This window comes from Mauremys reevesii, linkage group 24 (genome assembly GCF_016161935.1).
Source record: "Mauremys reevesii isolate NIE-2019 linkage group 24, ASM1616193v1, whole genome shotgun sequence".
Taxonomy (NCBI): domain Eukaryota; kingdom Metazoa; phylum Chordata; order Testudines; family Geoemydidae; genus Mauremys; species Mauremys reevesii.
In genome coordinates this window covers 21490222-21506193 of record NC_052646.1, presented here as the reverse complement: position 1 = coordinate 21506193, position 15972 = coordinate 21490222, and the positions used below count along the sequence as shown (strand labels likewise).

General features: G+C 67.7%; 1 protein-coding gene across 1 annotated transcript; it reads right to left on the bottom strand.

Moving 5' to 3' along the window:
* Positions 1-1049: 1049 nt before the first annotated feature.
* Positions 1050-14796, bottom strand: ERFL (ETS repressor factor like). The gene is made up of 6 exons (XM_039512431.1): positions 14733-14796; positions 5443-5677; positions 2454-2613; positions 2235-2406; positions 1316-1582; positions 1050-1228 (listed from the first exon to the last, which is right to left on the bottom strand). Exons 1-6 carry the CDS (start codon positions 14794-14796, stop codon positions 1050-1052), a joined length of 1077 nt encoding a protein of 358 aa, XP_039368365.1.
* Between the last annotated feature and the right edge of the window lie 1176 nt (positions 14797-15972).

Genomic DNA, 15972 nt, shown 5'->3' with positions numbered 1-15972 from the left:
CAGAGGGGGGCACAGACAGTATTGCACTTGGAGCGTTCGGAGAAGGGCAGGAAACGTCAAAGACTTGATGCCCTGATCGGTTCCCTTCCTGCCCACAAACCCAGAGCCAGGACTCCTGGGTTCTCTCCCGGCTCTGGGAGGGGAGTGGGGGCTGGTGGTTAGAGCGGGGGCTGGGAGCCAGGACTCCTGGGTTCTCTCCCAGCTCTGGGAGGAGTGGGGCTGGTGGGTTAGAGCAGGGGGCTGGGAGCTAGGACTCCTGGGTTCTCTCCTGGCTCTGGGAGGAGTGGGGGCTGGTGGTTAGAGCAGGGGGGTTGGGAGCCAGGACTCCTGGGTTCTCTCCTGGCTCTGGGAGGGGAGTGGGGGCTAGTGGTTAGAGCAGGGGGGGCTGGGAGCCAGGACTCCTGGGTTCTCTCCCAGCTCTGAGAGGGGAGTGGGGGCAGGGGGTCAGAGCGGGGGGGCTGGGAGCCAGGACTCCTGGGTTCTCTCCTGGCTCTGGAAGGGGGCGGGGCTGGGAGCCAGGACTCCTGGGTTCTCTCCCCGGCTCTGGAACAAAGCTGTGGGAGGCTGAGCTGAGTTGCCCATGGCCATGTGGGCATGTGCAGCAGCCTAGGGCAGATTAGTCCCAGGCCTGGAGTAGCAGGGGGCTGCAGGTCGGGAGTGAGGGGCACCGGCAGGGCTGTGGGGGGCAGGTCTGGGCTAGCAGGGGCTGCAGGTCGGGAGTGAGGGGCACCAGCAGGGCTGTGGGGGGCAGGTCTGGGCTAGCAGGGGCTGCAGGTCGGGAGTGAGGGGCGTTGACAGAAGTGGGGGGCGTGGTGCCACCCCCCAGTACCCACCATGGATTGGGGGAGTGGCCGAGGTGTACTGGGGGGTGTCCAACACTCCATGGGGGGGTGTTCTGGGTTGGGCGGATCAGGGCCCGATTTGGGTCAGATCCAGCACGTTCTCTGAATAAAACTTTCCTATAAAAATAGACCAGGGCGTAGCTGGGCCTCGCTGGCTGACCCCGGGGGGCTCTGGCTGCAGCTGCCCTGTGCTGGGGGGTCCAGTGCTCAGGTCCCCTTTGGGCTCTTCCCCTCCTTGGCTGGGCCCCCGGCAGCCCCTGGCGCCCCCTCCAGAGCTCCCAGTTTCAGCTCCGGGCTCTCGGGGCCCGACTCGTTCTCCGAGCTGCACTCGCTCAGATCCGTGATCTCCAGCTCCGAGTCGGAGCCTGGATCCTCCTTGGGGCCCCCTGGGGGGCTCGAGCCCCGGTCCCCCAGCGCCTCCCTCTCCCGCCCCCCCGGCCCATGGCCCTCGCCCCTCAGGGGCAGGGCTGCACCGTGGGGGGTCAGGCACAGACGGGGCATCGCCGCTGGGCCCAGGGGCCCCCTCTCGGCCCCCTCCCCTGCCAGGAGGGAGACGGGGGTTGGGAGCTGGGCCAGAGGGTTGGGGTAGAAATGGGGGGAGTAGAGGGAGGCGGGGAGCTTGGAGCTGCTGAGGGGGAAGGCGCTGGAGAGGTAGGGGTTAAAATTCCAGGGGTACTCGGTGAAGGGGGGCGTCCTGCCGTAGGGGGCCAGCAAGGGGGGCTTCGAATAGCTGGAGACACCTGGGGAGGACAGAAGGGGAGACATGAGTGACCAGCCCCCCCCAACCGGCTCACCCCACCCCCAGCACCCAAACCCCCCACCTCAGCTTCCCCTCCACCCTTCTCCGCCAGCGGGAGCCAGGACTCCTGGGTTCCCTCCCTGGCTCTGGGCGTGTGAGGGGAGTGGGGGCTAGGGCTTGAGGGGGGCTGGGAGCCAGAACTCCTGGGTTCCCTCCCTGGCTCTGGGCGTGTGAGGGGAGTGGGGGCTAGGGCTTGCGGGGGGGCTGGGAGCCAGAACTCCTGGGTTCTCTCCCTGGCTCTGGGAGTGTGAGGGGAGTGGGGGCCAGGGCTTGGGTGGGGCTGGGAGCCAGGACTCCTGGGTTCTGTCCTCAGCTATGGCTGAATCAGGGTTTTTGACACACCCGCCCCACGGGGTAGCAGTCAGGCCTCCCCCTGCCTTCCCATGAACCCCCTGCAGAGGAGGGGGGCGCAGCCCGTGCCCCCCCCAGCCCGTGGCCTGCCTGCTGGAGCTGCTGTGAGGGGGGGAGGGCTGGGGGAAGTGGGGACGAACTCATGTCCCTGCCTCTGAACAGCAGCCGCGGGGAGGAGCGGGGGGCTCTGTACCCCCATGTCCCGTCCCCCAGCTGAGGGCCCCCCCCGCCCCAGCTCTCACCTGAGCCCAGGAAGGGGATGGCTGAGTCCAGCCGCAGCTTCTCGCTCTCGGCCTGGCGCTCGAAGAGGGGGCCGCGTCCGGGGGGGTCCCCCAGGCGGGGGCTGGAGAAGAGGGACTGGAGGGTCTGGGGTGGGGGCAGAAAGAGGCAGTGAGTCCTGGGGGGGGCAGACACCTCCCTCCCCCCCCCCCGCATCTGCAGGCCCCGCCCCTCCGCAGTACCTCGGGGCCGTGCGCCCCCCCGGGGCAGGGGGCCAGCAGGCAGGGGCCGCTGCCCAGCTCCAGCAGCGGGTAGTTCACCAGCACCACCTTGCTGAAGTTGAACTTGTAGGTGAAGCGTTTCCCCTTCGTCTTGTGCAGGATCCGCTTGTTGTAGTAATACCTGGGGGGGGGAGTGTCAGTGGGGGAGGGGCCAGCGCCATGCACCGCCCCCCCCCCGCAGTATGGGGTCAAAGGGCAGAAAGGAGTCAACCCTGACACTGGAAGTGGGGGAGCTCCTGGTTCCCACGTGCCCTGGGGCCAGCACGGACAGCCCGGGGAGCGCCCCCTGCTGAGCCCCCCTGGTCCCTGCAGCACAGCGCCCCCTAGCGCCCCTTCCCCAGCCCTGCAGCACAGCGCCCCCTAGCGCCCCTTGGGGCCAGCACGGACAGCCCGGGGAGCGCCCCCTGCTGAGCCCCCCTGGTCCCTGCAGCACAGCGTCCCCAAGCGCCCCTTGGGGGCAGCACGGACAGCCCGGGGAGCGCCCCCTGGTGCCCCCCCAGCTCCCTGCAGCACAGCGCCCCCTAGCGCCCCTTGGGGCCAGCACGGACAGCCCGGGGAGCGCCCCCTGGTGCCCCCCCAGCTCCCTGCAGCACAGCGCCCCCTAGCGCCCCTTGGGGCCAGCACGGACAGCCCGGGGAGCGCCCCCTGCTGAGCCCCCCTGGTCCCTGCAGCACAGCGCCCCCTAGCGCCCCTTGGGGCCAGCACGGACAGCCCGGGGAGCGCCCCCTGCTGAGCCCCCCTGGTCCCTGCAGCACAGCGCCCCCTAGCGCCCCGTGGGGCCAGCACGGACAGCCCGGGGAGCGCCCCCTGCTGAGCCCCCCTGGTCCCTGCAGCACAGCGCCCCCTAGCGCCCCTTGGGGCCAGCACGGACAGCCCGGGGAGCGCCCCCTGCTGAGCCCCCCAGCTCCCTGCAGCACAGCGCCCCCTAGCGCCCCTTGGGGCCAGCACGGACAGCCCGGGGAGCGCCCCCTGCTGAGCCCCCCTGGTCCCTGCAGCACAGCGCCCCCTAGCGCCCCTTGGGGCCAGCACGGACAGCCCGGGGAGCGCCCCCTGCTGAGCCCCCATGGTCGCTGCTGCAGAGCGCGCCTAGCGCCCCTTGGGGGCAGCACGGACTGCCCGGGGAGCGCTCCCTGCTGAGCCCCCGTCCCTGCGGCGCAGCGCCCCCTAGCGCCCCTTGGGGCCAGCACGGACAGCCCGGGGAGCGCCCCCTGGTGCCCCCCAGCTCCCTGCAGCACAGCGCCCCCTCGCGCCCCTTGGGGGCAGCACGGACAGCCCGGGGAGCGCCCCCTGCTGAGCCCCCCGGTCCCTGCAGCACAGCGCCCCCTAGCGCCCCCTGCGGGCAGCACGGACAGCCCGGGGAGCGCCGCCTGCTGAGCCCCCCAGCTCCCTGCAGCACAGCGCCCCCTAGCGCCCCCTGCGGGCAGCACGGACAGCCCGGGGAGCGCCCCCTGCTGCGCCCCCCGGAGCCCTGCCGCACAGCGCCCCCTAGCGCCCCCTGCGGGCAGCACGGACAGCCCGGGGAGCGCCCCCTGCTGAGCCCCCCTGGTCCCTGCAGCACAGCGCCCCCTAGCGCCCCTTGGGGCCAGCACGGACAGCCCGGGGAGCGCCCCCTGGTGCCCCCCAGCTCCCTGCAGCACAACGCCCCCAAGCGCCCCTTGGGGGCAGCACGGCCAGCCCGGGGAGCGCCCCCTGGTGCCCCCCCTGGTCCCTGCAGCACAGCGCCCCCTAGCGCCCCGTGGGTGGGGCCAGCACGGACAGCCCGGGAGCGCCCCTGGTGCCCCCAGCTCCTCAGCGAGCCCGGAGCGCCCCCTGGTGCCCCCCAGCTCCCTGCAGCACAGCGCCCCCTAGCGCCCCATGGGGCCAGCACGGACAGCCCGGGGAGCGCCCCCTGCTGAGCCCCCCTGGTCCCTGCAGCACAGCGCCCCCTAGCGCCCCTTGGGGCCAGCACGGACAGCCCGGGGAGCGCCCCCTGGTGCCCCCCCAGCTCCCTGCAGCACAGCGCCCCCTAGCGCCCCGTGGGGGCAGCACGGACAGCCCGGGGAGCGCCCCCTGCTGAGCCCCCCAGCTCCCTGCAGCACAGCGCCCCCTAGCGCCCATTGGGGCCAGCACGGACAGCCCGGGGAGCGCCCCCTGCTGAGCCCCCCTGGTCCCTGCAGCACAGCGCCCCCTAGCGCCCCTTGGGGCCAGCACGGACAGCCCGGGGAGCGCCCCCTGCTGAGCCCCCCTGGTCCCTGCAGCACAGCGCCCCCTAGCGCCCCCTGCGGGCAGCACGGACAGCCCGGGGAGCGCCCCCTGCTGAGCCCCCGTCCCTGCGGTGCAGCGCCCCCTGGTGCCCCGTGGCGGCAGCACGGACAATGAGAGGGGAGCGCCCCCTGCTGGCCCCCACCTTGGCGGAGTTTATTTCCCAGCCAGGGGTCGGGTCCGAGGCCCTCAATAGCATTTAGCGGCTCATTAATATTAATACGGGAGGCGGAGTCTCAGGGAGCCCGGCCGGCCGAAGTGAATCAATGCGCCATCCCGTCTCTCAGTGGAGGGGGGCAGCCAGGGAGCTGGGGGGGGGCAGGGCTGGACTCATCGCTACAGACGTTACAAACACCGCTACCCCCCCCCCCCCACCGTCCTACTGACTCCACCCCCCAATCATGGGGAGCTTCAAATAACCCCTCCCCTCCCCCCCCGCTTATATTATGTGTGGTGACACTGAGGCAGGGCCCAGACAAATGCCTCAGCCTGGTCTCCCGTAGCTGAGAAAAGAACCCAGGAGTCCCGGCTCTGGAGCCGTTAACTACCGTCCCACCACCCCCCCCCCCCCCCGCTTCGCTAGCTGGGACCTGTGCGCTCCGGCGGCTGGGGGCGGGCTGGGGGGGGGGCGCGCTGCCCGGGGTGCCGAGCTGAGCCTGCCCCGTCTGTTGTGCGTCTCGCTTGGGGGGGGCTCCCCCCAGCCCCTCACCTCAGCGCCCGGCTCAGCTTGTCGTAGTTCATGTGGGGCTTGCACTTGCGGATGCCCCACAGCCGCGCCACCTCGTCGGGGTCCTTGATCACGAACTCGCCGTAGTCGCCCTGCCAGGCGATCACGCCCTGATATTCCTCCTTCTGCAGCAGCTCCAGGATGAAGTGCCACAGCTGGATCTGCCGCGAGCCGGGGCTCGACTCGGGCTTGTAGGCCCAGTCGGGGAAGGCGAAGCCTGCGGGGGGAGGGACCCGTCAGCGCCCGGAGCGCGCCCTGGGATCGCCCTGCCTTGGAGACGTGGCGCAGGGCGCACGGGGCAGAGGAGACGGGTCCCTTCCAGCGGGGCGCAGGGGGAGAGGACACCCCCCAACCCCCACCCCCAACCCAACGGGGCAGCCGAAGGTCCCCCCGGCCCTGGGGCCGTGGAGAGCAGCCGGGTCCCGCTCCCCACCCCTGCGCACGGGGGAGCCGGATTTCGCCCCCGCCAGCCTGGCGCACCACAGCCCCGAGCCCGGCTCCTCGGTACCGGGTTTGGCGGGGGAGGGGGCGAGTCGGCCCCGTTGCTGATTCCAGCCGGAACCGCCCTCCCCCGCCCAGTCCGCACGGACCTCCCCGCAATGCCCGCTCGCCCCGCGAGGTTAGGAACCCGCTTGGCTCCGGGCCCCGGGGATTGGGGGGAGGGGGGTCCGAGGTCCCAGAGAAGCATTTGGGGGGGTCCCGAGCTGTGGGGGGGTGGTACCGGGTCCGAGAGCCCAGCGAAGTGATGGAGGGTGGGGTCCCGGGCTGTGTGTGTGGGGAGGTCCAGGGCTGTGCGGGGGGGTACCGGTCCGAGATCCCAGCGAAGCGATGGGAGACGGGGGGGGAAATCCCTGGCTGTGGGGGGGGGTACCGGGCTGTGGGAGGCGGATCCCGGGCTGTGTGTGTGTGTGTGGGGGGGTGTGGTACCGGGTCCGAGAGCCCAGCGAAGTGAGGGAGGGTGGGGGGGTCCCGGGCTGTGTGTGGGGGGAGGTCCAGGGCTGTGGGAGGCGGAGCCCGGGCTGTGGGAGGCGGGGGTGGTACCGGGCTGTGGGGATCCCGGGCTGTGTGTGTGGGGGAGGGTTACCGGGTCCGAGATCCCAGCGAAGTGATGGAGGGTGGGGGTCCCGGGCTGTGTGTGTGGGGAGGTCCAGGGCTGTGCGGGGGTACTGGGTCCGAGATCCCAGCGAAGCGATGGGGACGGGGAATCCCTGGCTGGGGATCCCGGGCTGTGGGGGTACCGGGTCCGAGATCCCAGCGAAGCGATGGGGGACAGGGGAATCCCTGGCTGTGGGGGGGGGTACCTGGCTGTGGGAGGCGGATCCCGGGCTGTGTGTGTGTGGAGGGGGTACCGGGCTGTGGGGGGGGGGATCCCGGGCTGTGTGTGTGGGGGGGGTGGTACCGGGTCCGAGAACCCAGCCAAGCGATGGGGACAGGGAATGAGGCGGATCCGGGCTGTGTGTGTGTGTGGGGTGGTACTGGGTCCGAGATCCCAGCGAAGCGATGGGGGACGGGGAGGGGGGAATCCCTGGCTGGGGGGGGTAACGGGCAGGGGGGTCAGGTCCGAGGTCCCAGGCTTAGAGCAAAAAGAGCCGAGAGGGGCTGGCCTCGCGGCGAGCCCCTCCCCCACGGACCCCTGGGTTGGCCGGAGACACCCGGGTAAAGGGCCCGCGGGCTCCGGACTCCGGCCCGGGCGGGCGAGCGGCTTCCAGCCCCGTAGCGGAGCTCGAGGGGGGGGGTCCCCGCTGCCCCCGCTGGTGTCGGTGTCCGGCCTGGGGCCGAGCAAGGTCCGACCGGCGCAGGGGCCCGGGCCCAGCGGGACTGGACGGAACCGGGGCTCAGCCAGCGAGAGGCCCCCGCGCTCGTTCCCGGCGTCCGGCGGGGGCAGGCGTGTGAGGGTAGAGCCAGGGGTGTCCGTGTGTGTCCCCATGTGTGTGTCCGTAAGTGTGTGGGGGGGTGTGTGTCCGTGTCCGTGTGTGTGTTCGTGTGCGTGTCCGTCCGTGTGTGTAGCGCAATAGTGTGTCCGTATGTGTGTGTGTGTCCCCGTGTGTGTGTGTGTCCATGTGTGTGTGTGTGTGCGTATCCGTGTGTCCGTGTGTGTGTGTGTGTCCATGTGTGTGTGTGTGTGCGTATCCGTGTGTCCGTGTGTGTGTGTTCGTGTGTGTGTTCGTCCGTGTGTGTGTTCGTGTGCGTGTCCGTCCGTGTGTGTAGTGCAATAGTGTGTCCGTATGTGTGTGTGTGTCCCCGTGTGTGTGTCCATGTGTGTGTGTGTGCGTATCCGTGTGTGTGTGTCCATGTGTGTGTTCGTGTGTGTGTCCGTCCATGTGTGTGTCCGTGTGTGTGTGTGTTCGTGTGTGTGTCCGTCCGTGTGTGTGTGTGCGTATCCGTGTGTCCGTGTCCGTGTGTGTGTGTGTCCGTGTGTGTTCGTGTGCGTGTCCGTCCGTGTGTGTAGCGCAATACTGTGTGCGTGTGTGTCCGTGTGTGTGTGTGTTCGTGTGTGTGTCCGTCCGTGTGTGTGTGTGTGTGTGCGTATCCGTGTGTCCGTGTTCGTGTGTGTGTGTGTGTCCATGTGGGTGCGCGTGTCCGTGTGCGCGCGTGCACTGACTGGGGGAGGGGTCCTGTCCCGTGGGAATTTTCGAGCTGGTTTGAAAGTTTTTCCTGCTCCAAACCGAGACAAAAATCACAAATATTTTCATGACCCAACAAACTGAACCAACGTCCGTTTGGGTCCATTGGCCTCGGCTGGGGCTCAGTGCGCATGTGCTGCCTTGATTTCCCGCTGCGGCTCTGCTCCCCTGCAACGCGCCGGGTCCGGGCACCTCACCCGAGCGGCAGCCCCGGCCTGTTGGACGCGCCAGCACCGGGCACTGCGGGCATTGCCCCCGTCCGGGCCCCAGGACGAGACACCGACCGCGCGTCCCAACCCTGCCTCGCCTGGCGGCGGCCACAGACACCGAACCCAGCAAAGCGCTGAACAATTCCTGGCCTGTGTGTGTGTGTGTGTGTGTGTGTGTGTGTCCCTGCCGCCCCCTGCTGGGGGGGCTGAGCCCTGTTCTGTGTGTGTGTGTGTGTGTGTGTGTGTGTGTGTGTCCCTGCCACCCCCTGCTGGGGGGGCTGAGCCCTGTTCTTTGTGTGTGTGTGTGTGTGTGTGTGTGTGTGTGTGTCCCTGCCACCCCCTGCTGGGGGGGCTGAGCCCTGCTCTGTGTGTGTGTGTGTGTGTGTGTGTCCCTGCCGCCCCCTGCTGGGGGGGCTGAGCCCTGCTCTGTGTGTGTGTGTGTGTGTGTGTGTGTGTGTGTGTGTGAAAGAGAGAGAGAGATTGTGTGGGGGGGTGTCGGTGTGTGGGTGGGTGAGAGAGAGAGAGAGAGAGAGAGAGAGATTGTGGGGGGGGTGTCGGTGTGTGGGGGGGTGTGAGAGAGAGAGAGAGACTGTGGGGAGAGTGGGGGATGTCGGTGTCGAGTGTGTGTTTGTGTGTGTGTCGGGATGGGGGGGTGTTGTTGTCAGGGTGTGTGTCAGTGTTGGGGTGGGTGTGTGTGATAGAGAAAGAGTGTGTGTATATGTGTATGTTAGTGTCAGGGTGTGTGTGTGAGACAGAGAGACTCTGTGTATGTGTGTGTCGGTGTCTGTGTGGGGGTGGCTGGGTGTCTGTCTGTCTGTCTGTGCGCGCGCTCCCCGGGATTCAATCACACCGGCCTCCGCCCACACACTCGCTGATTGTCTCCGCAGCTCGGGGCGCCCCAGGCCCCGCTGCCCCGGCGGGAGGGGGGTTTGTTCCCCGCCCCCCCGCAGGTGTCACCTCCCCGGAGAGCCGCTCGCTGACAGCCTCAGCCAGAACCCCGCGTGGCACCGCACCGGGCTCCGTGTTACGGGGGATTTCCCGAGCCAAGGGCTTGTTGCGGAGCGGGCAGCGCCGAGCGCACGGAGCCGTGTGGACACCGCGCTGGCGTCGGGCCCCCTGGGCCGGCGCTGGCCTTGGCGCCTGGTGCAAATCTCGGCAAATCTCCCGCTGAGCTGAGGGGCCCCGGGAAGGCCCCTGCGTGCCCGGTACCTGCACCCCCGGCTGAGCCCCGCGGGGGGCTCCCGGCTCCCTCCCAGTCCCCCCCCCCTCTGGGTGACTGCGGAGGGGCCGAGCCGGTCACTTGTGGGGTCACCGCTCGGCTCTCGAGCTGCAGGGCAGGAAGGGGCCAGATCCAGCGCCCAGAGCGCGGCGCAGGGAGCCCGGACTCCTGGGTTCTCCCCTCGGTTGCTGCGGGAACGGGCCCTTCGCACCCAGCTCCCGTCACTCCCCCCCGGCGCCCCGCGCAGGACGAGCCAGCCATGGGGTGAACTCCCGCCTGAGCCGCCCCTCCGCTCCCCTCTGCCCTCGGGCCGCTGCCGAGCCCGGCCGCCGCGCAGGACAGGACGTGCCGGGGCCGACCCGGGCCCCAGGGTGTTCCTGGCCTTTGTCTCAAGGGCCTCGTAGTCCGGGTGTGACCCGCCCCGGCCCGGCCCCTTTGCCAGGCCGGTCCGCCTGCCACCGCCGCTCAGGGCAGAGCAGACCCGCAGGAGCCCCACGGGGCGTTACACCGGGCGCTGCTCCGGGCCCGGCCTGGCAGATCCCCCCGGTCCCGCTGGCCGGAGCTGGGCTGTTTCCGGCTCCCGCGGGGCGGCCGTGGCGTGTCGGTCCGGGGGCGGGGGGGGGGCAGATCTCCGGCTGGGGAGAGACGGGCCGGGCCGTGGCTCTGGGCGTCTCCTTCGGGCCGGGCCGAGCTCTCGCCTCTCTGGCGCGGCCCCTGCAATTCCCGGGACGTGTCACCCGGGCTCCGGGCCCCCAGGCGAAGGCCGCGCACATGGCGGGTAAGTGACGGTCACGCCCCGTTTCCCGGGCCCTGCAGCGCGGGGTGTGGACGGGGCCGGCCGGGCAGCGGCGGGCGGAGGGTGTCTACACCGGGGCGCAGGGGCGGAACCTCTCCCGGCCCCGAGTGCCGGAGCTGCAGAGACAAGCGGGATCTGGCAGCTAATGAACCAGCGGGGGGGTCCCAGGAGCCGCAGCCCGGAAGCGGCGCCCAGCGGGGAGAGGCAGCCGCTGCCTTGACTGTCTGGGTGCCCCGGAGCCCCCGCTCCGGAGCCGGCTCTGCCCTGGCGCTGGGGTGTGCGCGAGAGAGGCCCTGCCTGGGTGTGTAACATTTACACACTCGGAGACAGGTGTGCAGCGTGTGTGGAAATCACCCACCCACACGGACCCCCTTCACAGATACACACGCATATAACACACACAGCTATGCATGTGCGTGTGTCTACACAGACACAGACACAGACACAGACACAGACAGAGTCTCTCTCGCACGCGCACACCCTGCGTCTGACGAAGCGGGGATTCACCCAGGAAAGCTCCTGCTCCAGTAACTCTGTTAGTCTATAAGGTGGCTCAGGACTCTTGGTCGCTTTAGACACACACAGCGTCTCTCTCTCTCCTACACACACACACACACGCATGTACACACACATGCACATACACAGGCACACACACAGGTGCTCACACACACACAGACACAAACACAGTTGCACATACACGCATGCAGGCACACACAGAGAAACATGCACACACATGCACACATACACAGGTGCACACACAGGCGTACACACACAGATGCGCACACTGACACAGGCACACACACACAGGCTCTCACACACGCACACACACAGGCATACACACACAGGTGTGCACACACACGCACACACACAGGTGCACACACAGGCATACACACACACAGGTGTGCACACACACAGGTGCACACACACACAGAGGTGCACACACAGGAATACACACACGCACACCAGTGTTCACACACTTGCACACACAGGTGCACACACAGGTGTGCACACACACACGTGCACACACACGCACACAGGTGTGCACACACACGCACACACACGCACACAGGTGTGCACACACACGCACACACACGCACACACACACAGGTGCACACACACGCACACAGGTGTGCACACGCACACACACGCAAACACACGCACACAGGTGTGCACACACACGCACACACACGCACACACACAGGCGTACACACACGCACACAGGTGTGCACACACGCACACACACGCACACAGGTGTGCACACGCACACACACGCACACACGCAGTACCGCAATAGCAGGCTGGTCGGGCCGCTGCGAACTCGCTGCAAGGCCCAGGAACCGCCGCTCGTGGTTCTCGGCCGGGGGAGGGACACCCGGGGCCCATCAGCTCCTCTAGTGATTTGCCCCCTTGGACCCCGGGCTCCAGGACAAGCCCCGGACGTTCCGCCAGACGCCGAGGGGCTCAGGCCGCTCCGTGGCTGCCCTGACACGTGTCTGGCCCCTGGGTTGACAGCGGCCGGGTCCCGCTGCTCGGTCCCCGGCTCTTGACTTTGGTAGTTTGTGTCTGAGTTTGTCAGCGAGTCCTTGTCACGTGAGGTGAAACTTGGGGGCGCACGAGACGCCTCAGCCTCCCGAGGGGGGGCCGGGGCCGGCAGGGCTGAGGCAGGTTCGTCCCACCTGCCCTCAACCCTCCAGCGACGGGTCCCCCGGGGCCTGGCCCGGAGCGGGCGGGTGTAAGGCCCAGGTGTTCGCGGGGTCCCAGCGGTCCCTGCCTTAGGGGGTCACTGCTCCCCTGGGAGCTGCACCTCGGGAGCCAGGGCCCCGGGTGTCAGCCGCTCTCTGGCCGGCGCAGCCCGAAACTGACTCGTCTTCCCAATAACCCGCTGAGATCGGCCGGGGAGTCAGAGCCCCACAGCCCGTCAGACGTGGCCGAGCAGTGAGAGAGTGATCGCAAGTGTGTGTGTGCGTGTGTGTGTGTGCGCGCGCGTGTGTGTGTGTGTGTGCATGTGCGTGTGTGTGTGTGCATGTGCGTGCGTGTGTGTGTGCGTGTGTGCGTGTGTGTGCGTGTGTGTGCATGTGCGTGTGTGTGCGTGTGTGTGTGTGCATGTGCGTGTGTGTGCGTGTGCGTGTGCGCGTGTGTGTGTGTGTGCGTGTGTGTGCGCATGTGTGTGTGTGAGCGTGCGCGTGTGCGTGCGCATGTGTGTGTGCATGTGCGTGTGTGTGCGTGTGTGCGCACGCGCGTGTGTGCGTGTGTGCACGCGCATGTGTGTGCACGTGCGTGTGTGTGCGTGCACGTGTGTGTGCGTGTGTGTGTGCGCGTGTGCGTGTGTGTGCGTGTGTGTGTGTGCGCGTGTGTGTGCGTGTGTGTGTGCATGTGCGTGTGTGTGTGTGTGCGCAAGTGTGTGTGTGCGCGTGTGTGTGTGTGTGTGTGTGTGTGTGTGCATGTGTGTGTGCATGTGCGTGTGTGTGTGTGTGTGTGTGTGGAGAGATAGAGCCCCAGCTGTATATGTATTGGGGGGGGTGTAAACACACAAACACACCGGCATGACAGCTCTGTGTCCACGTCCATTCACATGCCATGACACCCCCCCCCCCAGAGCAAGATGCCGAGGGCTCGCTAGGGGCTGGACGGCAGCTGGAGCCGTGGGTAGGAGAGTGGGATGGAGGGACAGAAGCCTGGGAATCGGAATAGATGAACAGACAGAGGCTGTAGGGGACAGGCAGGGGTGTCTGTGTGAAGAGAGAGATGGGGGTCTGGGGGTGGATGGATAAAGGGGGTCTGGGGATGGAGGGATAAGGGGGTCTAGGGATGGGCGGATGGATACAGGGGTCTGGGGATGGAGGGATAAGGGGGTCTGGGGCGGATGGATAAAGGGGGTCTGGGGATGGAGGGATAAGGGGGTCTGGGGCGGATGGATACAGGGGTCTGGGGATGGAGGGATAAGGGGGTCTAGGGATGGGCGGATGGATACAGGGGGCCTGGGGAGGGAGGGAGAAGGGGTCTGGGGTGGATGGATAAAGGGGGTCTGGGGATGGAGGGATAAGGGGGTCTGGGGGTGGATGGATAAAGGGGGTCTGGGGTGGATGGAGGGATAACGGGGTCTGGGGATGGAGGGATAAGGGGGTCTGGGGTGGAGGGATAAAGGGGTCTGGGGATGGAGGGATAAGGCGGGTCTGGGGTGGAGGGATAAGGGGGTCTGGGGTGGATGGATAAAGGGGGTCTGGGGTGGATGGAGGGATAAGGAGGGTCTGGGGCGGATGTATACAGGGGGGTCTGGGGACGGGCGGATGGATACAGGGGTCTGGGGTGGATGGATAAAGGGGGTCTGGGTGGATGGATAAAGGGGGTCTGGGGATGGAGGGATAAGGGGGTCTGGGGTGGATGGATAAAGGGGGTCTGGGGTGGATGGAGGGATAAGGGGGTCTGGGGTGGATGGATAAAGGGGGTCTGGGGAGGATGGAGGGATAAGGGGGTCTGGGGACGGGCGGATGGATACAGGGGTCTGGGGACGGGCGGATGGAAAAAGGGGGTATGGGGATGGAGGGATAAGGGGGTCTGGGGATGGATGGATAAAGGGGGTCTGGGTGGATGGATACAGGGGGTCTGGGGATGGAGGGATAAGGGGGTCTGGGGTGGATGGATAAAGGGGGTGGGTGGATGGATAAAGGGGGTCTGGGGATGGAGGGATAAGGGGTGTCTGGGGGTGGATGGATAAAGGGGTCTGGGGTGGATGGAGGGATAAGGGGGTCTGGGGCGGATGGATACAGGGGTTCTGGGGAAGGAGGGATAAGGGGGTCTGGGGACGGGCGGATGGATACAGGGGGGTCTGGGGCGGATGGATACAGGGGTCTGGGGACGGGCGGATGGATACAGGGGTCTGGGGATGGAGGGATAAGGGGGTCTGGGGACGGGCGGATGGATACAGGGGGCTGGGGCGGGCGGATGGATACAGGGGTCTGGGGACGGGCGGATGGATACGGGGGGGCTGGGGGCGGGCGGATGGATACAGGGGGGGGCTGGGGGCGGATGGATACAGGGGGGGCTGGGGGCGGATGGATACAGGGGGGTCTGGGGACGGGCGGATGGATACAGGGGGGGCTGGGGGAGGACAGACAGAATCACACTCCGACAGCCGAGCGCTAAGTCGCATTTTCCGATGTGTCTCCTCTACACACGGTGCCACCCAGACCCCAAGGGGCCCCGGCGGCCGGGCTGGGCTGGGAGCTGTTTTCTCCCTGTGCGGAAAATCTAACGGGGTGAAATGCAGAGTTTGAAACTCGCCGGGAGTTGAGTGGAGCCCCCGCCCCGGGGCTGCGGGACCCCCGGTCTCTCCTCTCCTGGTCCATTGCCCGCTCCGTGGGGGGTGTTGGGGGGATTCCCGGAGCCCCGGCGAGGTGGGGAAGGGAAGGGCCGGAGGGTCTTACCTGGAGCCCAGAGGGCCGGCACCGGGGCGGTGAGCAGTAAATCCGACACGCAGCTACAGTCCATGCTGGGCAGAGCGGAGACCTGCGGGAGAAGGGGGGAGACTCACTGGGTACCCGGGGGCGCTGGAAGAGCGAGCGAGAGAGAAAGTGGCCGGGGAGCGAGCGGACGCGGCGCAGAGAGAAGACCGCGAGGAAGGGGGACGGAGGCTGGACAGGGGCACTGGGGGGGGGGGCTGGGTAGAAAGGGGGTGAACCAGAGAAAGTGAAGATACGTGAAAAAGACCGCGAGGAAATGACGCCTCCGAAGGCAGGGAACGAGCGGAGGGGTGGGCAGGAGGCCCCGGTGAGGGCCGCTCTCAGGACTCCAGCCTCTCGCCGCGAAGTTTCCTGCTTCCGCGGCCGCGGAGCCCCCGCCCCGAACCCCAAAGAGGGGCCGGCTTGCGGGGCAGAGAGTGGGGACCCCTCTCCATTCAGGGGGGTTAAGAGCCCCCCGCCCCCTTCTTCCCAGTGCTCGTTGGATTTGTGGTTCTGGGACCCCCCCCCGCCCCCTATGCACCCCCAAAGTGACCCCCGGTCACTCCCATGGGGGGGGGCAGGAACATGGGACGCGAACAGGGGTCGCCGTGAATCCCCCCAATTCCCCAGGAATGAATCGTTTCCAAGAGACCAAACCCAAACGCCGCCGGTCCCCGAGACGGAGAGAGGCCCCCCGGCCCCCCCCGGCTGTCCCCGCCCGACATCCAGATGCTCCCGGCCCCTCCCCCAATCCCCTTCACTCACCAGCCGCATTTTAAAATGTAAACTTCAAACCAAAGGGGGGGGCTGGGCCAGGGGGCTAATTGCCACAGACATTAACCCAGCTCGTTAATTAGAGCAAAGACACTTCCTCCCCCATCGCCCCCCCAAAAACCTTCTTCCCCCAACAGACACCCCCCGTCTGCCATCTACTGTGTCTGAAATCAGGAATCTTGCGCCACCAACCCCCACTTATACCCAGCCCCCATATTCTCCCCACCCAACCCCCACTTGTACCCATCCCCATATTCTCCCCACCCAACCCCACTTGTACCCAGCCCCCATATTCTCCCCACCCAACCCCACTTATACCCAGCCCCCCATATTCTCCCCCACCCAACCCCCCACTTGTACCCAGCCCCCCATATTCCCCTCCACACAAACCCCGAATCCTGGACACCACCCCACTCCATATCTAGCTGTTTTGCTGAGTTTTAGGCAGGAT

Excerpts from the sequence above, each read along its gene's own strand:
- ERFL (XM_039512431.1), bottom strand. The coding sequence starts at position 14,796 with ATGGACTGTAGCTGCGTGTCGGATTTACTGCTCACCGCCCCGGTGCCG. Across the intron at positions 5,678-14,732 it reads GCCGGCCCTCTGGGCTCCAG|GCTTCGCCTTCCCCGACTGG; the intron begins GTAAGACCCTCC and ends CTCCCCCCGCAG. Across the intron at positions 2,407-2,453 it reads GGGGGGCGCACGGCCCCGAG|GTGTCTGCCCCCCCCAGGAC; the intron begins GTACTGCGGAGG and ends GGGGGGAGGGAG.